Here is a 25,031-nt window from a genome sequence, read left to right as displayed (position 1 = left end):
ATTACAGCTCCTTTATGCACCTACATTTTACAAGACTGAAACAACAACTGGAGAAGCAATATTGTATGAGCACATGTATCCTTGTTTCCTAATTGCTCCATCTTCTTTCTGGACATGTAAACCTTCTAGATGGACGTTGGAGGTTTACAAATGTCCCAACAAATTGTGAGAGAGAGAATTCATTTTCCTTTCTTTCAGAGTATTTTATTGCCTTTGTTTTTACACAAAAAAGAATAAAAAACAACAATTTTACAAAAATAGAACATGTGAGCAAGGTCAGAGGACTATACACACATTGGCACATGATAAGACTGAGTTACAGAGCACGTAGGGAAGGTCTGGCCATTACTGTTCTTAAGGATTTTTGTTGAGCAAGAATGCAACAACTCTGCTGTATCTATTGCTGCCAGTTTAGACACTCTGAGGTAACACCCATGCCTTCACATACTCAGCCCAGGCAGGAGTATTGTTACTACTGCCAATACTACAAAATGCAAATTTTTTTATTAAAAGATTATTTGGTTGTGTGGCGCTGCCTAGTGGCAATACTGTCTAATGTCACTCTAATGGACAGTACATTTTGGAAGGTTCGATCTCCAGCACCTATCCACACTTGCAAAAATAGCATCTCTTTTCCTCTGCTATGTAATCTCTGGAATAACCAGAATCTTGTTCATGAGGAAATACTGTTCATTAAAACAAAAACTTTCTTTCTAAGCAGCCAACCCTACTCAAGGCAGTGCATTGCAATGAATAATGGGCCTTTCCCTCTGTCTGTATATTCAATCAAATGTTTTAATTTTACACCATATGCCTCATATAGTTTACATGTTACAGATTAAAAATTAGGGAAAACTTTTCAAAAGCACCTACGTGATTTAGGAGCTTAGTTCCCATTTTCAAAACAGACTTTGGGTCAGATTTTCAACAACATTTACATTCCTAAAGATTCAGAAAGAAGCCCTAGTGAGATTTTCAGAAGTGCCTAGGCATATTAGGCATCTAGCTCTCATTAGTTTCAATGGCATTTAGATGCCTAACCTGTTTAGACACTTTTGAAAATTCCACTAGGTGCCTATCTCTATCTTGAAGAGCACAAATACCTTTGCAAATCTGTTCCATAGGAGCTGAAATTCCATTGACTTTCAATGAGATTGAGGTACCTAAATTCCCGAGAGTCAGTTTTGAAAATAGGACTTAGGAGCCTAAGTCACTTAGGCACTTTTGAAAACTTCATCATCAAGTTTATTTTTCCTCAGATAAGATACTAGTAACTGTTGCACGTAAATCACATTTACTTGCAATTTCCCCATTACCATCAGTATTTTCCGAAAGAAAGTGAGGTGCCTCAGAATGTAGCTTTTTGAGTAACAGTTGGAGGTAAGCACTTGGATATTTAATCCATAAACATCATTCTGTCTTTTGGAAAAGCAATTACTTGTTTGTTTGCGAATAAAAGTAAGACTTACTCAAGTTCATCTTCAGAATCATAGTCAATGTGCCTGGACTCTGGGGCTGTGACATCACTAGCTGACTGACATGGTTTCAGAGTGATGCTCCCGGAAGATGGTAAGGTCTCTTTCCTTTTCTTTTTCCCAAAGAACTTTTTGAAAGATTTGAACTTTGACTTTTTCTTTCCTAAATAAAGAAATATTAAGGAAAGTCTATATGATAGTTTTAAAATTCCAATAGAATTTAATAGAGAATTATGACTTTTTTCTTAGATTTCTTCATAAGAAGTTTTTCTTGGGAGAAGCAACCTGGCCCACTGTGGGGTTGGATTTTTTTGTTTTTTTTGTTTTGTATTAACAGGTCTCTCAAGTCTAAATTGATTGCAAGGTATTATTATTATTATTATTAGCTGGAGGAATGCATTGTGATGCCTATGGCATGTTAGAAATAACCTATAATACAGGAAATAGGATCTTTTCTAATACTGGTTCCATCTGCCTCTTCAGATAAGATTTAATATAATTACACTATGAAGAAAAACCACTGTGTTAACTGATTGGGATGCAAAGATTTAAATTACAGTTTGGAAACTCAGTGTTGTTATTTAGCAAACTAAACAGTTAAGTTCTGGAAAGGCTTGTTTCCAAATGGCAAAACTAATTTAAATGCAAAAATGTCACATTTAGGTGGAAAATGCAGTGTCAGGAGGCTAATACTTTTAATAATATCAGTTTTATAACAAATCCAGAATATTTTAGATGGTAATTATGCAACTCATTGGTTCTCAGAATATTAAAATAGGAATCAAGCAATAATCTGGAAAAGTGATGCTGTGCTGCTCAGAGGGGAGGGAGCTTAAATAGAGATAACTGCAATCTTCTCATGATAAAAATTAGTGTTTTACCCAAAGCAATCCAACAACAAAAACCCAACACACTCGCAGAGGTGTCTTGCAGGGACATCATGCAAACTAATCCAAGATGGGCACACGTTTCGAACAGCAGAGATTATAACAGTCACCAGAGACAAAGGGCCAAAACTCAGACATGCTGCAAGTCCACTGAAGTGAAAAGAATTATGCCATTTACACCACATCTGAATTTCACCCTTAGAAAGTGTTTTAATTTAAGCATCTGAAAATGTCCCAAAATTGTAACTCAGAGAGAGAGAGAGAGCATAAGCGCATTCCCTAAATAAATAGAATCATTACTGTGAGAAGACCAAAAGATACTGAAACTCAAGAATTCTTAGCAGTAAATGAATACTTTTCATATACAGATGGAAAGTAGGCACTGTACCTGAATTGTCCTCACCACATCCTTCAGCCTCTCGCAATTTAGCATCCATTATCCTTGTGGAACTCATGTGATAGTCACTAAAAAAGGGAGGGAAGTGGAAGGTGTTTATTCGTTTCAAAGAAAAGTTAGTTTACAATCATCAAATGACCATTTTACACTGATGCAACTAAGTGTATACACCCAGAATGATAAAAATAAGTCATAGAGCAAAGTGCTTTAGGTAATATTGGAATGAATTCCATAGGATGTTGCAACTTAATAAGACAACTCCTAATCCTGCTCCCATTTCATTCTATGAGAGTTCTGTCACTGGCCTCAGCTGACAGAAAATGAGGTCCCAAACTTTTTCCATAGTGTGTGAACCACCTCTTCAGAGAGAATTTACTTCACGGCCTATTTCCCTTCCTATTTGCAATTGTGTTTCTGCCTTCCTTACCCATTAGGGATCTCATAACTTCTCTGTTGTAACTAGAGCATCTGTTTACATGGACAAATACTATTAGAAAAGTATACTGAATGTAGTTTTATTTTATTTCAATTAAATTTAAACTGAAGGATTGTGGCCCATTGTTGTATAGTTTCTTTTTTTTTTTGACAAATTCACAAAAGGGTGACAGCTTTTTTAAAATTCATTTACTCACCAGAACAATGTAGAAATATAAGTCAAAATTAAAATAATGAACATCTAATCACAGTTCATTATATGTGTAATGATTTTCTTTTAAAATAGTAAGACGATTCCTAAATCATAGTTCTGTCCATAAAAAAAAATCTAATTACTAAATATTTCTAAAGAAATACATGTCCCAGGCTTGGTGACAAAACAAATATTTATAATTTAAAATTCTATTTCAGAGCAGCTGTGCTCCTTTTTCCTCCTCATCTGGAGGTTGGCTTTGTTTGCCAAAACCATCAGTTCATGGTAGACATGGTATAAAATAGTAGCTACCATTGACTGTGACTCAAATACTGTGATAAATATTCAGACACCATGGTGATTGGTGCCCATATCAGAACCTACATAGAAAAACTAACACATCATGGCTGTCATGGACCACTAAAATAAGAGAAAGCTTCAATAGTAGGCACGTAATTCAAGGACTTAGAGAAATGGAAATGTAAGATTGATTGCTCCAGCCTGAAATATGATGCATTGCCTGAAACATCAGTGGACTTTTGAGCCAGACTATGACAAACTACTACACTACCCTACACTACCAAAGTCACTGCCATCACAGAATAACATGAATGCTTCTCCTGCCATATTCAGGATCTACATTCTACATCAACCAGGCCAGTAAAATTCATTGAAAATGAACCCTTCCAGAATCACAGTTTTTAATTTTTTTATTATTTAGCAGAATTAATAATCAATAAAGATAAACACTGAGAAGACAGTGGGCTCAACACATGCAAATGAGGGAAGGGAGTGCCTCAGGTTAGTCAGCAAGTGCAGTAACTTGCCTGATTAAGGAATGCAGTGAAGCAGCAAGGCCAGGGGTCTTGTCCAAAGACCTTATCTGCCCCTTCACATGGGCGGGCGTGGAGGGAAAGGAAAAAGAGACAGAACTATGAGGAAGCAGAATGGCCAACCCCTGAGCACATGGGACGGAACCTCCCTTGGGAGTGGCCTATGAAACTCCCCAAATCTCCTCGGGAGGCAGTCAGCAGCAGTGATGGAGCAGCCAGAGAAATTCCTCCTGATGCCCAGTACCACAGAGGATTCCCACACCATGTCTACTCCCAACCAAGTGAGGCAGTAGCCTTCCCACTGCCAGGAGCAGCTCTCCCGCGGGGGCAGAGAACAGCAGCAATGGTGCTAGAGCAGCAGGATGCCGGGAGTCTTAGCCAGAGGGTATGTATGTCCCTCTCTAGGAAACGCTATAAAGCAGTCCTAGAGCCCTTTCCATTTTAATTGATGTCAAGCATGTTGGACACTGGGGCCCCCTCCCAGGGAGCTGTCTAGGGAAGGCAGCAGCACGGGGTGCCACCTTCAGTATCTACAGAGCCCTGCTGACATCTCCAGCTGTTGACTTTCCGTGGCATTTATTAGGTTTCTGGGTTTTGGCTTGAGTGTACGTGTGGGCGGTGCCAGTGACTGAACCATACAGGAGAAGCTAGGTGTATCTCTCTCTCTATAGTATGGTTCAATCACTGGCACCCACCCCCACAAACATACATACATATTATATACACACACACACACACACGAAAATACACAAAGATTAATGTGTATGGTATCTAATCAATTATTCATGTTATAGCTCTCCAGTTCTGAGGTGCCAGAAAAACCTCAACCTCACCTTGTGATAATGCTAATGACAGGCATGGACCCAAATCAATGCCTCCATAGCCTAACTCCAGACCCTATTTACACTCGGTAGTATCTATTAGACAGTATGAGCTCTTTGGATCCTGCAGTCCCTGCATAAGCAACAGATACTAAGGCTCAGATCCTCAGCTGGTACAAACTGGCATAGCTCCATTCACTTTGATTTACACGAGCTGAATATCAGGAATATTATAGACCCTAAACATCCTATAGATAGAGTATAGACCACTCATTATCTGAATATTTGGAAGTCATTTTGTCAACTTAAATTTTGGGTGATAAGCCAATTTGGTGGCAAATTCTCACATATAAAGAGATGTTTATGACTAAGATGTTAAAAAGCTTCAGATTAGCAAATTTAAAGCAGCATTTTCCAGTCTACAAGTGAGCTAATTATCAAAGCTCAAATATTAGAAATTTAACTCCTAGAGGGATCAGAAAAAAGATTTGACTCAGCAAAAAAAATGTCAGAAAGGGTCACACTGAAAGATTATAAAAACTCATAAGGAAATTAACAGTATTACTTGTCAATTTTCAGAAAAATCATTCTGTACTCAATAAGTGAGCATTTCAAATTTGGCACAGATATACAATCTCATTTACAAAGTATCAATTCCTGCTTTAGAAGTAAATCTCACTATTTTAAATTAGAGCCCCTGTGATGCCTGCAAACTAATGAACCAAATCTGAACACTGCATGCTAACATTCTAAAATCTAGCAAGGCTTTGATTTGGATTTCAAATCACCAAGGCGTGGGAATGTTCAGATGATAAATATTTGCAGTTTGGATTCAGAGCCAGCATTTGATTTAGTTGTTACAGACCTATCACAACCATCCACATTCATTTGTATGAAAGAACACAATACTCAGTGGAGCAGAAGGTCAGTAGTTTCTCATGAAAGTTGTGTTATGAAAACATACTATGTGACTAGGACTACAAGGTGTGTCAATATCTTGATGATGACATGTCACAAAGAAATTTGTCCCATTCAATCTCACTCCTACAGGGGAAGGAGTTTCAGGCGGGCATTACTAAATAAGGATTTTTTTGCTGTCTTTCTTCCTTCCCGCACCCTTTTTTAAAAATTAAATGAGTTCAGAGGTAAGAATTAGACTTGGGGAGAAAAAGCAAATGAAAAGAATACAAGAGAGAATGTGGCAATGTGATAACCGTTAATTTTCCTCTCTCTCCTACGGTTGATATATCCAGATATTTTACAATTAGACAAAATAACATTTTATTGCTAATGAAAAACTTCAATACAAATAATATTTTAAAAAGCATTGTTAAAAATAACTTCAGTGGGCGGAGGATCTGGCCCTTAACCCTCAAAATATTGTGAAATGTACTAAAACTTGTACCTTTAGATTACAGCCGTGTGTTAATCTGGGCTCAGGGTAGGCAAATGCAGGCACTCTTGGGGTATGGAGGAAGCCCAACAGCCAGGAGTCCCTAGCTGCAAGTAGCTACAGCCACAGAAGCCACATCAGATCCAGCCAACTGGGGGTCTCTTTATTCCTCTCCACAGAGCTAATCCTGACATGAGGGGCACTTTGCATGGGCCATGCTCCTCACAGTCCCCTCCCCCAGTCATATGACTCAGGGAAGGTAAAAGCAGGAACATTAGGAATGAAGCAAGGTCACAAATCCATAAAACACTTCACCTGCAGCAGAGCAGAAGAAGCAGCACCCAGAGCAGGAGTTTCAGGATACAACTGAGGGGTTCCCTAGCCTTTTCCACAGACCTAGATCTGACATCAAGCCTCGTGCAGTTATAGATGGGGAGGAAAGTAAAAGTGGGAATTCTTGGGAGGGAACAAGCTCAGAAAGCCAGCAGAGCTTCCCTAGCAGCAGCAGTGGGAGTAACAGAACCTTCACGGGCAATAGTGATGTTCCACGGCCCAGGTCTTCTGGCATGCCAGTCTTACTGTGGTGTCATGAATCCAATCCCAGGGGACCAGGATTTGGAGCACATCAAAAGCACACAACTATTTTTCACCTCCATAACAACCAGCTAAACCCCCAAGTTTATCTCTGAAAACAGGGAGGATCGTGATACAGAGATATCACAGTGGGTGGTGGGAGAAGGCTGGAAGGTCACTTGAGGGGGAGGGGAAAATCAGAAAAATGGAAGTATGTCAAGCGAATATCCTCTAGTGAAAAGCACAGCCCAACTGAATATCCCCTCCTGTTGAAACCTTCTTCTAGTGACAGGTGCCTTCAAACTGACCCTCCCTTTCCAGCTGCAAAAGCCTTCTTCAACTTCTCCAGTGACAAGCACTTCCAAACCAACCCCTTCCTCATGACAAATGCCTCAGCCCTCCTGTTGATAAACCTTTCTGTACTACTAAAGATAAAGCCCCTCCAACCCACACCCACCAGCTATAAAACTCTTCTGCGCATCCCTCACAACACTTTACAATATTAAGAAAAATGCCCCATTTTTAGGCTCCTGTAAAGTGAGTCTGAAGTTCCCCATCTTCTTCCCACCCCCCAGTTTGGGACCTGCACCTCCTGTTCAAGGATCCCAAGCAAACAGAGGCAGAGCAGAAGAAGCAGCACCCAGAGCAGAAGTTTCAGGATACAACTGAGGGGTTCACAAGAGGAACACAGCCAAGGGGCATCAACATGTCTCTACTTCCAAAGCTAGAGATAGAGAAGCAGGATACCCTGATACAGGTGGCAACTAGTTCTGACTACTGAGACCACTGTGGCTACTGATCTATACAAACCACCTGTCTCTACTGTCACCTTCCTCCCCACTGCCCCTTTTGTCAGTTAATTCCCCTCTTTTATATTGTCTAAACCCTTGGTGGCGACCTCCCTGGGGTAAGGGACTGCCTTTGTATTGCTAGTTTGTAAAAGGTCTAATAGAACAGGGCCCATGATCCCTGCTGGTATTGTGGTAGTACCTAAGGACCTCAAAAATAAAATGAGAAGGACCCTGCAGAAAAGCAGATGAGGGCAGTGGAATACACCTGGCTTCATATGCATCCCTGACAAGGACTTGTGCTAACATTTTAACATTTGTCACGACCAGCGTTTCAGTCATCACAGATCAGGACAGAAAAATAGCAACACCATGTACCTACTGCCTCTTCCATTTTCTTACAAGAGTTCTTAGTCAGATATGCTGGATGTGGCATCTTTGTTTAATTCTTTTATTTTGATTTTGCAGTGTACATTTTGCCTCAGTTATCAGACAACCTGAACTCTCATCCCTAGTGCATTTGTAATTATTTATTTCCACAGAATGTGCAGACTCTCTGGGTAGCATCCTCAGAAAACCTAATACAACAGCAGCAGTCAGCAGCACACAAAAAATTACAAACACAACAAATTTCTATGGGGGATGGAAGGGGAATCTGCAACTTCTCCCTCATATTTTCAAACCATGTCAAAGACCATTCTTTTTTCTATGAGTTCAAAAGGAAAGGAGATAAACTCTTTATAAACATTCCTCCAGAGCAGCCTGTTAAAAAGTAAATTGGGAAAAAAAGAGCACACTCTAACAAAGAATATATAGAGTCATACAGCTGAGGTCAGAAAGGACCACTATGACTGTGGAGTCTGACCTATAGAATTGCACCCAGTGATCCCTGCAGTGGAGGAAATTATTCTTTCCTACCATGTAACTGAAAGCTATTGAGTATTTATGGTAGGGAATAATTTATGGTTAAAACAGAACATATCTTGTAAAAGGTCATGCCTTGTTCAAGGGACAGGCTTAGCTTCCACCCCCTTCAAACAGGATGCAAGCGAAAGCACACCACCACCACCTAAAAGGCCATATGGGGGAAAAGAGAGAGTTTAGGAGGCATAGCAAAATCAACACAAAATAAACTATACTCAAGACATAACCCCTCTACTCACCACATTATAAATTTTTCTTTTTACAAAGTTGCTGTTTTAATAAATGTTTTTTCATTTTTATTTAGGATTGCCAGCCCTTCAGGATTGGCCTGGAGTCTCCCAGAATCGGCATCTATCTCCAGGTGACTGTTGAAAGCACTCCAGGAGATTTTAATAGGATATTTTAAAATAATGACATTATGTCATGTTGGGGAAAAAAAATCTCCTGGAATAGCTTCAGTCAGAGTTGGCAACCCTATTTTTATTCTATACAGTAGAAAACAGAACGAGCTGGATGGCTATCTGATACGATAACAGGATAGGTTTCAGAGTAACAGCCGTGTTAGTCTGTATTCGCAAAAAGAAAAGGAGTACTTGTGGCACCTTAGAGACTAACCAATTTATTTGAGCATGAGCTTTCGTGAGCTACAGCTCACTTCATCGGATGCATATCGTGGAAACTGCAGCAGACTTTATATACACACAGAGAATATGAAACAATACCTCCTCCCACCCCACTGTCCTGCTGGTAATAGCTTATCTAAAGTGATCATCAGGTTGGGCCATTTCCAGCACAAATCCAGGTTTTCTCACCCTCCACCCCCCCACACAAATTCACTCTCCTGCTGGTGATAGCCCATCCAAAGTGACAACTCTTTACACAATGTGCATGATAATCAAGTTGGGCCATTTCCTGCACAAATCCAGGTTCTCTCACCCCCTCACCCTCCTCCCAAAAACCACACACACAAACTCACTATCCTGCTGGTAATAGCTCATCCAAAGTGACCACTCGCCCTACAATGTGCATGATAATCAAGGTAGGCCATTTCCAGCACAAATCCAGGTTCTCTCACACACACCCCACCCCCATACACACACAAACTCACTCTCCTGCTGATAATAGCTCATCCAAACTGACCACTCTCCAAGTTTAAATCCAAGTTAAACCAGAACATCTGGGGGCGGGGGGGTAGGAAAAAACAAGGGGAAATAGGCTACCTTGCATAATGACTTAGCCACTCCCAGTCTCTATTTAAGCCTAAATTAATGGTATCCAATTTGCAAATGAATTCCAATTCAGCAGTTTCTCGCTGGAGTCTGGATTTGAAATCCAAATCCAAATCAAATCCAGACTCCAGTATATTGTATATACTGCAAGTGGCTACATTAATTAAGCACGTTTAGGGCTTGATCCTCTGAAATGTTGAAATCATTGGGAGTTTAGGATGCTTTGGCACTTTGCAGGAAGTGCTTTGTACTTCACAGGATCAGGCCTTTAGTGAGTTTTAGCTGCTACTAATAAAGCTCAGTGGACCAAATTAGCCAATGAAGTCACAGGAATTGCACCTGCATACAGTAGGTTTGAACCCAGTCCATTGTTCATAATATTCTGCACATTTTCATTAATTCTGAGCCCTTCCATGTTGCATCGACTATTTGCTTTCAGCTTCCTAAGGTGTGATCCAATCAGTGATTTCATTAAGCTCCATTAGAAACTAACAACAGCAAAACCTTTTCACATTTCACTGTAATCACATGCAATAGTTTCCTGCATTGCACAGTTATATCCCAGGGCTACTTGCTGTTGTTTTGCCAAGAATTTATTGAAAAGTGCAAACTACAAAATAAAGAGGAAAAGTGCATGCCACAGTACAGAAGTGGACACACTTTACTGAATTATTCAGGAATTCCGACAGTGCGAAGGTAAAACCAGTCTAAGTAAATGTCTGCACAATGCATACAAATAGTCCAAACATTGCTTGTTATAAACAAAGGAGGTGATGAGAGAACACACAGAGGTAAATAGTATAATTATTAGACAACCCTTTGTGGCTCTAGAAAGATATACCAGCCTGCCATCTAATACTAGACAGAATACGAGAAGGCTGATTTCTAGCATCTGCTCATCCAAGATGCCAATACTGGCCCCCTACCTGCAGCACGTCCAGTTTTACTTCATGCTAGACCACATCACTCTGCAGAACCTGCTGCTATTATGCTCTAACCTGGAGTCACCTCGGATGCACATGTAAAAAGAAACCAAGTTTCCAATCCCAGGACCAGTCCTCCTCCTCAATCATTCTAGCAACAGGTAGCAGTGTGAAGGAAGTGGGCCTCTGGCTGCTGCTGGAGCAGCAGTCTGAGGAAAAGTTGTTTCCACAGGGAGAGTGGGCACCTTCTCCACCATTCTTCACTCCTCACCACATTCACGCTCTAGATCTTCAGCTGAAAATTCAGAAGCTAGCATCTTCCCCAGCATACACAAAAACTATCCAGGAAGTTCTGACACTGCCAATGCAATCTCAACTGCTGGAATCTCCCCAGGCACCAGAGTTTGCTTACTTAACAATAACTATTATCCGGCAAACACATTCCGCACTCTCTCATTTCACTAAACCCATGGGCCAAATGCAGAGCTGAACAGGCTGCTGCTTAACAGTTTGCACTGGACTCACTCTAAAGGGGTGCATGCAGTAGCTTTTTAGTGAGAATTACTGCTACTTTCTTTAATTCCCCTCCTCCCCACAACTGAATGTGAACTTCTTTTTGCTGAGCCCAGGTTGGAGGTGGATGAGATTACATTCCATGGGCCTTTCTGCTTTCTCCGTCCTGAATGGATGCCAACCTGATAACATTACCTCAGGAAAAATAGCAAGAGATTTTGAATGCAAGGCCATATTCACACAATGGCCTCCAAACTGATTTCAGCCAGTCTCTGCAGAATACAATCCAAATTGAAGAACCTTTTCAAAATGAAAGCAGAGGATTCATTTTGTGGACAGTGTGAAGGGTTACTTTCTGTCCACTTCCTATCAAGCTACATTGCTATGTTCCTCCTCCTATGCTTAATCTTGCTCCTCAGTTTAATCAAAAAGAACTATGAGCTTTTCACAAATCTAACAGCTTCTGTTGGTCTGGTAGGCTCCTCATTTTCTATATATACACATACAAACCTTTCCATTCTTAATATCTGTTTATGCCATTCGCTATATTTGTATTTTATGTTTGAAATAAAGAGAATTTTTTTCAGGCAATCATTCTTTTCCCTATCCCTGCATTTGAAAAAATAAATACTGTCTCTGCTCCAGATCAAGGATACGAACTCAGAATTTAAATGGAAACTGTAACACAAACAGTGGAACTGGAGTCGGAGGGCCCAAGTTCCCTGGAGGGACTGTTATTGAGGGGACAGGTCAGCAGGAAAACAGGGAAAGCGGGATGTGGGGTGGAAACAACTCAGCCACACGGACAGAGCAGTGCACAGAGTGCATGGGGTTTAATAAACTTCCACTTGTTCAAATTAACCTGCATTCAGCTTCACTCTTTGCTAAAGGAACACGGTGGTAATGTCTGAGCTGTGAGTTCTCTGCTGTGCAACAGCTGGCAGTGTGAGTCATGGAATTCAGTGTGAAAACCTCTGGAGCCCTGGATTTTGCAGACACAAACCTAGGATCCAGTGGAAGGAGGCGTTCAAGCTGTTCACAGACCTGAAACTCCGGAGCAACACAGGATTCTCAATAGAGACCAATCTGAAGGGGACGCGATAGACCCCTATGTTACTGCCTTAAACACACTGGCTGCTGTATGTAATTTTGGGACTTCACAGACCCCCTGATTCAGGACTGGACAGTCTATGGCACTTGGAATCACTACCTGTGGTAGTGGCTGCTCCAGGAAGATGATCTCACATTAGACAGATGTTTAGACCTGGGGTAGAGAGTGGAAGCCTCAAGAGAAAGGATGAAAGCTCGATAAGGCATAGTATCCCAGGAGGACATGCAGCGAGACAACAGCAAAGAAGAGCAGGTGGCCAGGGATCCATACCCCAAAGTGAGATGCATTTATGACAGATGGCAATTTCCTGGACAAACCTTATTGAACTAAATTAAGCCTCATTAATCTAATGAGATTTGAAGTATTTTAGCAGTCCATTGTATTACAAGTGTTTAGGTATTACTGTGGAACTGTATGGAAGTTCTTTAGGAGGAAGAGAGGATTAGTGCAATCTCTAGGAAGTACTGCAAACTTCAAAGACTATGTTGAACAATGTAGCAGACAGGACTGATCTCTAGGGACAATACATGGGAAGTGGGATTCCTGAGGGTGATCGCAAATTCCCATCTACAAACTCAGCCTTTGATGCTTTGCCCTGAGGGGGGACCTTTCGTTACATCACCTGTTATATGAGGACAGTTCAAAGACCCAAATTGGGTTCTCAAGGGACCAACAGACAAAGAAAGGACTTTTGAATTAACAGTCTGAGTTTAAGATAGTTCATAGCCTTCTTTTAATCCAGTAAATGGACAAGACCTCTGGTCCATGGAAGACCCCCACTGTCAGGGACAGTTTGGAAGGACTTTGGCCCCTTCTGAGGCCCCAGAAAACTGTGTTCTTGTCTAAGCAAAAAGGGTGATGAACTTGGAACCACAGGAAAACCCCTGGGTGGGGTTTTTGAAGAACTGTTCCTACTAGAGCCCATGCTAGTGTTGGGTTGATTTCCGGTAAGCTTATTAACATGCATGGAGGTTCTTTTATTGTTTTTATACGTTTTCTCTGTGATGCTTTCACCTAAGAATTAACTGTGTTTGCTTAAAAAGAACTGTGTGGTAACTTATAACTGTGGGCAATTACGCTGTTATTGGTCTCTGAAGAGAAGGCAAAAAGAAACCCTCTTAGACAGCCTGTCTTTTGCTGGGAATAGCATTGTGAAGCAGGAAATTGGTCAGCCTGGAAATGCCCCAGGTCAGGAGGGAGAGAGGCAGTGACCAGGGGAACCAGAAGCCTAGAGTGGGTGCACTTGCTGGACAACCGAGGGGAAATACAGGTGCAGTTATCTGGAACTGTGACAGCATTTACTATGGAAGACAGCATGAACAGGTAATAGAGAAGTGCCCCTACACTACAATAGCATTGCGAGGAATGTGTCAAGTTGACTTTTACCTGTGAGAGCAGAGGAAAATCTCAGAAAGACTCAGTCAGATGTATACATGGGGGGAGGGGAGGGATTGGCACATCAGACAGTGGTGACGACCTCATGACTCTCTCCTTGAGTCTGAGAACTTATCAGGTTCAGACTGTCAGGACAGGAAAGCAACAAGGGACAATACTAATCTCTGTGCATGCAACAACGTTAATAGAGAAATGTCCTGTGTGATTTCAGCTGGACAGCGGGGCCTCCTACAATTGTGATTCCTCGGGATGAATGGACTCCAACACCCATTACAAAGACCAGACACAATCTAACAATGCAAACGGAGAGCATAATGCCGTCTGTAGGAAAATGGGACCGCATAGTCACTAACCCAAAAAATAACAGACGGTACCTACTGAAGTTTGTGGTGGCAGATGGTAAGCACCACAGACCCCTCTTGAGGACTACAGCCACACTTGCAAGCCATGGATCTGATCAGGATGTAGCGTCAGAATTTTATAGCTGCTGTGCGAGAAGCAAAAAGGGGAGTTCCATGGACACAAAAGAGACAATTTTAAAAGCATATGAGGATGTTTTCAAAAGCGGTGGTTGCCTTGAAGGAAAGCCGTGGCTGGAAGTAGACCCCACAATGGAACCCGTGCGCTTAGCACAATGGAAAATTCCAGTGATGCTATGTAACCCAGCAAGGACCTCAAAAGTCTGCAGAGCAGGGGTATCATAGCATCTGTAGAGATCACTACAGCCTGGGTAAATGGGTAAACAGCATGATAGCGGTAAAGAAGCCATCAAGCAAATCACACATCTGCACAGACCCAAGCCATTGAATCAGGCATTGAAAAGATGCTAATATCCAATGCCCACAATTGATTACATCTTTTCAGAACTTTCCAAAGCCAGAATCTTTACAGTCTTGTGATGTGAGAAATGTGTTTTGGCACATAAGCCTGGATAAAGAGGCCTCTGTCCTGATGTACTACCAGCCAGGAGAGCTACTGACATGCCAGCGTGGTGCACTTGAGAAAGGACTGGGCATAGCTATTTTGCAGGAGCAGTCAATTGTGTATGCCAGCACAGCCCTGTCAGAGATTGAATGGGGATATGCCCAAAAGGAAATAGAGCTTCTGGCTGTGGCATCTGGAGTGGAACAATTCCGTCAGTACACCTATGGCTATCCAGTAATAGTCCAGTCAGCTCACCAGAGCTGTCCTTAGCGGGGTGCAGGGCCCGGGGCAGAAGTGACAGATTAATCTCTTCTGGGACTGACTGCGCTGGCCAATCGCACCGGCCCAGGGAGCGCTCCAAAGCACAGAGTCCAGAGTGGTTGCCCCGATTTGCCCTACCCAAGGGATGGCTGTGCACAAACCCCTAGAGTCAGTCCACGGCAAAGCACCTTCATAGTGCTCCCAAGGGATTGCAGCCGAGGTTTATGAGCCTCCAGTGCTCCAAGTAGAGATCAGACTGTCCAGGATGATCACTGGTGTTAGTGGACCCCCTGAGCAGGACATATATACCCAGCATCAATGAGTTGCGGGAAGGGGATCAGGACACTGAATCCATTAACACACAGCACTATCGCCTAGTTTCAGCAGTGAGGCGAATGGAAATCAACGAGGCTATGGAAAAGAACAGGCAGTCAAGAGAGCAATCCTTGCCAGGTGGCCAGAAGATAAAAGCCAAGTACCGACAGGAGCAGAACCATATTTGCAAATTAAAGATGAGCTGAGCGTCCAGGATGGAATCATATTTCGAAAACAGGAAACTGTTGTCCCTGCTCGTTATGTATGGATGTCATGCAAAAAAAATACATGCCTCACACCTGGGCACTGAGAACTGTCTTAGATGGGCTCAAGAGGGTGTTTACTGGCCAGGAATGAATAGACAAATCCACTCCTTGATAGACGGGTGTGACGCCACCAGCCGTGTGATTACTGCCAGCAGAAAGAGACTCTGTTTCCACATGAGCTGGTCACCTGACTATGGGAGTGGGAGCAGACTTATTTATCTTCAGGGAAATCTACTTCATTACAGTGGATTACTAGTCAAATTCTTGGGGGGTTAATGCCCTTCCTTATATAAGAAGAAAGTCAGTAATTTGCAAAATGAAGGCCCACTTTGTGAGATATGGCATTCCAGAGTCTGTATTCACTGACGATGGACTCCAGTTTGCCTTGGAAGAATTCAAGGAAGGTCAGATCCCTTGTAGCATTTTTGGCACACAGGAATACCCCATCACAGGGGTACCAAAACAGTCCCATGCAGGCACTGACGGGACAAAGGATCAAAACTCTGCTACCAATGAGGGGAGACCTGTTGCAGCCAGAAGGCTGGAGACACCACTGAGTAGAGATGGCCATCAATCAGAGAAAGCAAGCACTAGAATATGACTAGCCAGCCAAAGGCCTACTGGTCCTGGAGATGGCACTCCTGTGAGGATCTCGCCATTAAAGAGATATCAGAGTGGACTAAAGGAGTCATGAGGGGTGCAGGGGCACCCAGGTTACACAAGGTGACTACACAAGAGGGACAAGTGATGCGAAGCAAAAGGGGGAACTCACAAGCCAGAACACTACACCCAGAGAGAGCCTACAGAGATCATGACAGAACAGAGAGACAGAGAACCATCTGGAGGCCAGCTCCACCAGAGCCCTGCATGGGAGCATATGAAGATTCTTTTGTTACTAGCTTCCCTCACAAAATGTTGGTTATGCTGGTGAAGTAGTAACAGGCTCTTGTCACTTGCAAGTTAATGACACATCCCTTGTACAGGAGACGGTTGGAAGATTCTGTCACTGGCGCAGCACAGCAGAAGTATTAAAGCACTCAGTCAGCTAGCTTTCCCCCTCTCTTCTCTTGGTCACCCCAAACAGAGATGCACAGCAGTGCGATGTTACATACTTGGGATGGGGTTGTTTGTTTCTTTTACAATAAACAACGTTCTGACACACAGAAAAGTCATGGCAAAAGATAGGTCCTGTGAAAGTATTTTTTTTTAAAAAGACACAAAATTATTTTTATATGCCTTAGGAATTCATGCTTAAACTTTGCAGTACATATTGTAGTGATAATGAAAGATTTGGGACCCCGGGATCAGAATCTAGATAACCAGGTCAAAATTTTTCAAAAGTGGCCACTGTTCTGGGTGCCCCATTTGAGACCTCTTGGGCCTGCTTTCAGGACTGCTGAGCACTGACAGTCCCCGCAAAAGCAAAGAGGAACTGTAGTAATTAGCATCTCTGAAAATCAGTTGGCGCACGTCTCAAATTGAGCACTCAAATTAAGGAATCCCAAATTGGAGACCAAAATTTAAAAGCTGATTGCAAGTTAAAGATTTCCAGTCTTCAATATCCATTGCTCAGATTGTGTGGAAACCATTATAAACTCACATGCAAAGGAACTGCAAATACAGAGTGAGGGCACATACGCCAAAGATACAGGGCCAGGCCCTCAGCTTGTGTAACTCGGCATACGTCCACTGAAATCAATGGCGCTATGCCAATTTACAACACCTGAGGATCAAGCTGTGTAGGCTGCTAAAGAAAATTAACCTGCACAAAGTTAGAGGTATATGTTTCCAGATTTGTGAAAGTAGGATTTTCTGTGAGAAACAGTCCTTTAGGAAACTGACTAGTCACATAAGAATCAACAACGGGCAAGGGTTCTGGTATATATTTCATGGACTTTAGTGCACATTAATAATTTAAAAGAAAGGAAGCTAGCACAAGAAGGGCAAAATAATTTAGTTCCTAGGTATTTTGAGAACAGTGCATCGTCTGTTTTCCTTTACTAATAAGTTTCCACTTGTACACGAGCGAGGTAGACATAAAAAGCAGCAACATATTTTCAGCTTTTAAATACAACAGGCAACGCATGCCAGTGACTGCAAACAACACTTAGCTAGAAAAACTAATAATTTCTCATTCGGTAAACATACTACTATGTATAATAGCCAACTTCAGTGAGGACGTGGCAACAATAACTCTCAATCACTTATGGATTTTTCATTAGTAAATTCGACAGTAGATTAACTAGAGAAGTTTAAAGGTTGTTTTCTGCACTTCATAAAACAGAAGCAGCAAGCAATGTGGGGAGCCAGCTCATGTTTCCACCTAACTATTTTTCCTTACCACCTGACGAAACTTTAATAAGTAAAAAGGCAGCGCAATATTTGCACAGTTTAATGTTCAGCTGAGTAACCAAGAAACACATGACAACACAGGAAAATTAACCTTCAAGCCAATCAAACATGAACTTTAACTGCTTACCTGTATATGTACTTGTTTTGCCAGATTCAATCTAATACAAAACGTTGTTGGTGTAACAAGAGAAATCCCTCACTTAGCCAAACACAGGCACTTTTAAGTTTATATGAAAGGATTCTGAAGATGTCTTGATTCCATTTGACTTGTGCGACACATCATATACCTCAGGAACAACCAGACACCATGCTATGCCAATGAGCTTCTCCCAAAGTATTAGTTATTAACACTGCCCTGAGCCCTGCACCAAATGATCCCTATATCTGACGCTGAACAATTCAGTCAAAAGGAGAAAGCACCACTATCCCAGAGTTGCTAGGAAACAGGGAGGGAGTTCCTGACCTGAATTCTTAGCAGAGTTTGATGTTGCCCAGGAAGCTTAGGTTCTGATGACTTCCTCGAAAATACAGGAGATAAATAAGCACACAATCTATGGTGAATTTGCTATTTTCTTTGCCAAAAAAAGTTGTGGAAAAATCTGATAAGGTTAAGCCCTATTCAGACCCTTTCCCATCCCCCCTACATAGTCCCGTACCCAGATATTTCCCTCATTTCACAGGAGATCTGCATTAGTTCCATAGACTAGGACCAAACTTCCGCACCTGTGAAGGAGAATACTTGATTTGCTCCTCTATGCATGTGAACTTTAAGGAGAGTGCCTTGGAGGAATGGTCTGGTATTTATAAGAACCACACGGAGGCCTCTGTCAAGGAAGCCCAGGAACAGACTGGGGACTCCATCCCTGGCTGGGCTTAGAAGCAAACCCTTTCTCTACCAGAGCAAGAAAGCCATTTCCTAGCTGGGTAGGAGAGAGGCAAGTATGGGAACCCATTCCCCACCTAGGGCAGTAGATCCAAATGTCTCCCTAGATCAGAGGTGGGCAAACTACGGCCTGTGGGACTGTCCTGCCAGGCCCCTGAGCTCCTGGCCGGGGAGGCTAGCCCCCGGCCCTTCCCCTGCAGTGATGTTGCCGCGATGCCAGTGCTCTGGCCTGCTGCTCCTCCCGGGCAGCGTGGCTGGCTCCGGCAGGGCTGCGAGCTCCTGCTGCTCTGAGCAGCATGGTAAGGGGGCGGGAGGGTTGGATAAGGGGCAGAGGATCCCGGGGGGCAGTCAGGGGCCAGGGAGTGGATAGGGGTCAGGGCAGTCAGGGGATGGGGAATGGGGGCTTGGATGGGTAGGGTCCCAGGAGGGGGCGGTTAGGGGACCAGGAGCAGGGGGGGTTGGATGGGTTGGGAAATCTCAGGGGGGCAGTCAGGGGACAGGAAGCGTGAGGGGGGCAGATAGGGGGCAGGGGCCAGGCTGTTTGGGGAGGCACAGCCTTCCCTACTCGGCCCTCCATTCAGTTTCGCAACCCCGATGTGGCCCTCGGGCCAAAAAGTTTGCCCACCCTTGCCCTGGATGCATAAGCATATTCTGTGGCATAGAAGATTTGTAAATACATTTGTGGGGTAATAATCACACAGTTAAAAGACTCTGACAAAGGGTATGCGAGAGCTATCAGGGTGGGGGGCAGAGATGTGCAGATTATGTCTGAAAAACTCCAACTATGCTCTCAACTTGTGGGTTTTTTTTAATGTGTTCATCTTATTTTGCATACATTTGTATCTGGAAGTGCAAGTGAAAAGTTTGTGTTGTTCTCAAACATTGGTAACTTTGTTAATTTAAAACACTTTTCCTTTTCAAAATTAGCAAAGTATATGCTCCCCACTTACATGCTAAAGATCCAGTTTCAAACTTTAGCCTTTAAGATATTTGACTTTGGGGAGGGGAGGAAGTAAAGAATAGTTTACAATGAAAAAAAGGACAGGAATAGCCCAAAAGCAGAGGCCCCCTGAACTCCCGCAATGATGCTACACCAGCATTATGACACCTCCAGCAGATGGTCACAGTCTTGCTCATAGTGTTTCTGTGTTTCACTAACAAAGTACCCGTAAGCTGGTCAAAGCAACACAATTGAATAAATGATCATTAGCCTAAAGAAAAAAATGAGTATTTGTTCCTGCCTTATTTTGGAAATTTTAAAAATTACTTGCTTGTGCACATTGTAAAAGAACAAATGAAATTATTATTGTTTAACAATGAATATTGTTTTAGAAATGCAAACATTTTTAAAAAAAATTAATCATTACTCAGCTGAATAGTTATTTAAATGTAAATTATAGCTAGTAAAATGGTATATGCCAGGGGTGGCCAAACTTACTGGCCTCCAAGCCACATACGACAATCTTCAGAAGTTTGAGAGCCAGGGCACACCTTTGAGAACTGGGGGTTGGGGCTTCAGCCCCACTCCTGCTGAAGTCCCGAGCCCTGGCAAATCCACCCTGCAGAGCTGAAGCCCCAAGACCCCCTGTCCCCGCAGGGCAGAAGTCCCCTACTGCACCACCCTGCTGCAAGGCAGAGGTCCTAAGCTCCCCCTCCCTCCCCGGTCTGGTAGGTGGAGAACGGGGACTGGGCTCCACGAGCCTCACTTTAATGGTAAAAGAGCCGTATGTGGCTCATGAGCCAGAGTTTGGCCACCCTTGATATATGCTGACATACAATATTTTAATGCAGCACATACACCGTATAAAACTTTTTACACTGTTTCAGCACAGCAATTTGGAGCCTGAACCTCCTCCATTAAAGTCAGTCCATGGAAACAGAATTAGGCCCTTAAAGACCACTGTTTAGCAGGCAGTGGCTTCGAAGGGGTGGCTTAATTACAAAAGCCCCGATTCAGCAAGATATTTAAATATATGCCTCAGTGAAATCAACAGGACTACTTATTGCTTAAAGTTAGGCACGTTGCTTAAGTACCTTTCTGAATACAACCCAGAGCCTGTTTGTAGGAGAGTAGTGGTTTTTTTGCTCATTTTCCCTGTCTCACCCTTCTTCAAGAATTGAAGAACTCAGTGACTATACTAATGCCATCCTGGGGCTGCTTATAATTCCAAATAAAATAATCATGAATGATGCCCTGGCACATGCAGTAGTGAGATTCAAATTAAGCTAGATTTTTAAAAAGCAACAAGAGAAAGCACTTACGGTTAACTGTGCAATATCTGGAGCAAGCAGAGTACAAAAGTCAAACCTTAAACATAACATTTACATGCTGTTAAAGAAAACCTGATATGCATGAATAGAAATATTAAATGTAAGCCAAAGGTCACAGATTTGCATTGGAGTCCATTAAGAATACAATTTAACTACTGTGGGTATTTTTAAATGATCTTTTTAAAATCAAAAGGCCATTTTAGACATGGAATTAACACAGATTAATCAGAATGATACAGGGATTCAAGGATCCTAGTTACTGAAAATGTGTACGAAGTCTGTATTCTTTGCAAGTGAAATTAAGAATGGATCTGATTTCAATAAATTTTTCCTACACTTTTTCATCTCAAAATGTGCGACAGAGCTAAGTAGCAAAACAATCAGACAGTAAATGGCAGAAGTCACACAAAACACTGGTGAAAAGGCATGTGGTGAATAAATGCAATCAGTCATGAGGCCAGCAACATAGAACAAGAGAAATTTAAAGGCACAGGTAAGTAAGATTTGAAAAGAGATGGAGAATCTGGGAGGCCGAGAGATAAAGAAAACTAGTTTTATGGGGTAATCAGTTCAGATGCGAAAGGGAATTCAACAGTGGCAAGTCTGTAGGAAAGGGAGAGAGAGGAGACAAGTACCAGATAGGCAGAAGTTGTAAGAAGTGGAGGAGAAAGGGACAGGGATAGTGAGGACGGCTGAAATAAATCCACAGGGATTTTTACAAATGAAAGCATTATTTCTACATATAGACAGGAGAGAAATTTTGAACTGGATCTTGAAATGGATGAGGAGTCCATGGAGGTGTTTGACAGGGATGGCAATGTGGAAGGCAGGTGGCAGAATCCAATGACCCCATCTCTGTGGAGAAGAGGATAGCTCAGTCTTCATGCCCAGTCAGTACCTGGCCACTTAGACTGTCAGCAAGGATGCCAATTACGACGATTTATAGTCCTATCTAAGGCCTTGTCTACACTACAACAGCTTTTGTTGACAAAACAGTGGATGCACACACCCTACAATGCATCTTTTGGCGGCAAAAATGCCTTGTTTTGGAAACAAAATAAAATCGCCCCGGCAAGAGACATAAGGCTTTTTGTGCAAAAGTTTTGTCAACGAAGTGCCACTGTACACACCATCCTTGATTATATTGCTGTAAATGGCCTCCAGGAGGTGTCCCACAATGCCCATCCTGACCGCTCTGGTCAGCAGTATGAATTCTACTGCTCTGCAGCCAGGTAAACAACCATCTGTCCCTCCTCCTTTAAAACCCTCGGAATTTTTGTAATTCCATTTCCTGTTTGCTTGGCATGGAGAGGTCTCATCGCATCTTCCCACGTGACCATGGTGGGCTATCGCACCAAACACTCTCCTGCTTGGACCACTGCAGAGCTGCTCAGTATTTGGGGAGAGGAGGCTGTGCAGTCCCAGCTGCTTTGGAACCGTAGGAATTTTGATACCTATGGGCAGATTTCTTGAGACTTGTGCAAAAAGGGCTATGACTGGGACATGGTGCAGTGCAGAGAGAAGATAAAGGAGCTGAGGCAGGTGTACCATAAGGCGAGGGAGGCAAAATGTCACTCCAGTGCTGCACCCAAGACCTGCCAGTTCTATAAGAAGCTGGACGCTACCCTAGGCACTGACCCCACCTCCACTGCCAAGACCCCATGGATACTTTGGCAGACCTGGAGGCAGTGGAAAGGGGACCTAACCTGGAGGACGAAGTCATTGATGAAGAGGTGGAGTTAGACAACAATTTGGAGCCCATCATGGGGTCGCCCAGGGGCAGCCAAGAACTGTTCATCACTCTGGAGGTGTCTTGCCAGTCTCAGCAGTTGCTCTTCGGTGAGCAAGAAGCAGGAGAGGAAATGCCTGGTAAGTGGCTGTGGTTTGTGTAATGCGGAGGTGGGTTCAGGGTATAGAAATGTACTAGGCTGGCTGTGTTCCTGTGCGCTGGACATTTCCCTGGGCAGCTAATCAGTACAGCAGAACAGGGTGTTAATGCACGCCGAGATCTCACGGGAACCCTCCAGAGAGATCTCCAGGAAAGTTCCATGGCAGAGCAGCTTTGTTCCTTCCCCCATTGTAGGAAACTTTCCCGTGCCATTTGGCAATCACTTGTGCAGGGACCAATGTGGCACACAGGCAAGCAGCGTAGGCACCGGGGGAGAAGCCACAAGTGTGTAGTAGATGTACCCTTGCTTCCCTGCTTATCCTCAGCAGTGAGATATCTACTACCATGACCCCCACTGGTGGAAAAAGTGTGGGAGAATTTAGAATTTTGTCCCTAGTCGGCTGCACCGCAACCCTTCCAGGGTGCTCTTTTCCCCATGTAGAGCGTCCCCTCCCCCCGCCAACACTCACCATGGTTGGGCTGTTTGCCGAGATGTGTGCTTGCCAAGGGTCAGTGAGAAAGTGATTGTTATGTTGCCAGAGGTGCAGCTTACTGAAATGTTTCAATGCTGTGCATGAACATAACAATCATGCTTCTGTGTATTGTTTCTTGTGCTTTTGGAGGTGTGGCCATGAGGGGCATCCCCTACACACACCGTCAGAGTGTCTCTGCCAGATAAGAAAGCGCCCAATATGGAGCAAAGAAGACATGTTCTGGGAGGTACTGTAGTTCTCCAATGCAGAGAAAAGGGAATACAGGGAGTGGAGGGAAGCCGAAAGGCAGGACAGAAAAGAAAATCAGGAGTTTGTTAAGGGCGCTACTGTGTGGATGATTAAAGTCACGGAGGAGCAAACACAGATGTTGAAGTCCTTAATAATGCAGCAGACTGAGCAGATGTGTGCATGCTCGCCCTCCCGTTCAGCACATTCAGAACTCTTTTCCGTGCCCCCTCCCCACAACTCCACCCGCACAGTCCTTTCTGCTTTCTGGAACTTCTCAGTTTCCTGTTCACTCCACCCCTTCAGACAACTTTCAAAATGACAGCTGGACCTACACACAGTTTTGAAAGTCTGCCCTTCCCTGGTACCTCTTTTCCCACCAAGCGTGCGCGTGTGCGTGTCTGTGTAAAAAATTCACACAGTCTGTGACCTATGACTTTTACTATAAACACTCCTGACTAAATCCTTAGCTGCCCTGGTACTGCTGCCCTGGGGGCCCCCGGGGCGCTTCTGCTCTGGGGGCCCTGGGGCCATGCTCTGGTCGCTGCTCTGGCCACCCCGGGACCACCGCTCAGGCAGTCCCCGGGGCCAGCTGCACCAGCAGCTGCTAGGGCAGTTCCCAGGGCCAGCTGCCCATGGCTGCCTGCAGGGTGTCTCCACCAGTGGCCGGTGTGGCTGGCCCCAGGGATGTCTGAGTAGCTGGTCCAAAGACTAGTTGCTTGGGCAGCCCTGGCATCAGCTACACTGGCTGCTGCAGCTGCAGAATTTCATGGAGGTCGCAGAAAGTCACGGAATCCATGACTTCTATGACCTCCCTGACAAATTTGCAGCCTTAACGATAACTAATCTTTATTTGTGTCCTACAAATTGAGATAGCAGGCTCTACCAAGACATACAAAGGCACTTTAATCATTTGCTTACTGGAATTTAAGGCCCCGAATTTCACCACTGCTTCCTAGGAAAACTACATGTAATGTAACATTGCAGTACCAAATCACAGAGATGTGCATAACTGGTTCTCATTTTCAAAGTGTTGCCTCAAAGCCTCCCTGATTCAAATTGCCCCCCTCTGTGCCCCTCTGATAGCCCTGATATCTGGCTGCTCAAAATCAGCAGTCAGGTGGTCTACCTTAGCACTCCACCCCTGAGGAAACCTTTCATTCTTAGCTTCACAAATATTATCAATGTACAACACGTGGCTATGACTATGGGAATCTTATCTTCACTGAGGTTTAACCTGCCATAAAGGCATCGCCAGCATG

At 43.4% G+C, this 25,031-nt stretch overlaps 1 protein-coding gene across 4 annotated transcripts in view; it reads right to left on the bottom strand.

Annotated features, from left to right (window-relative positions):
- CRACDL (CRACD like) overlaps positions 1–25,031 on the bottom strand; it is a 99,699-nt gene that overhangs the window by 34,912 nt on the left and 39,756 nt on the right. For 2 of the 4 annotated variants that reach the window (XM_084646273.1, XM_084646275.1), the window contains exons 1-3: positions 18,136–18,376; positions 2,751–2,827; positions 1,470–1,638 (exon numbers count right to left, since the gene is read on the bottom strand). In XM_084646273.1, the coding sequence (XP_084502399.1) occupies positions 1,470–1,638; positions 2,751–2,817 (236 nt within the window). In that variant the 5' untranslated portion in view covers positions 2,818–2,827; positions 18,136–18,376. Of the gene's footprint in view, positions 1–1,469; positions 1,639–2,750; positions 2,828–18,135; positions 18,377–25,031 lie in introns of those variants that run through there. The other 2 variants (XM_084646274.1, XM_084646276.1) reach the window with 2 other exon arrangements.

This window comes from Lepidochelys olivacea, assembly GCF_965140295.1.
Source record: "Lepidochelys olivacea isolate rLepOli2 genome assembly, chromosome: 1".
Taxonomy (NCBI): Eukaryota; Metazoa; Chordata; order Testudines; family Cheloniidae; genus Lepidochelys; species Lepidochelys olivacea.
Note: the sequence above shows the minus strand (reverse complement) of the source record. Positions and strands in the feature narration are given on the sequence as shown.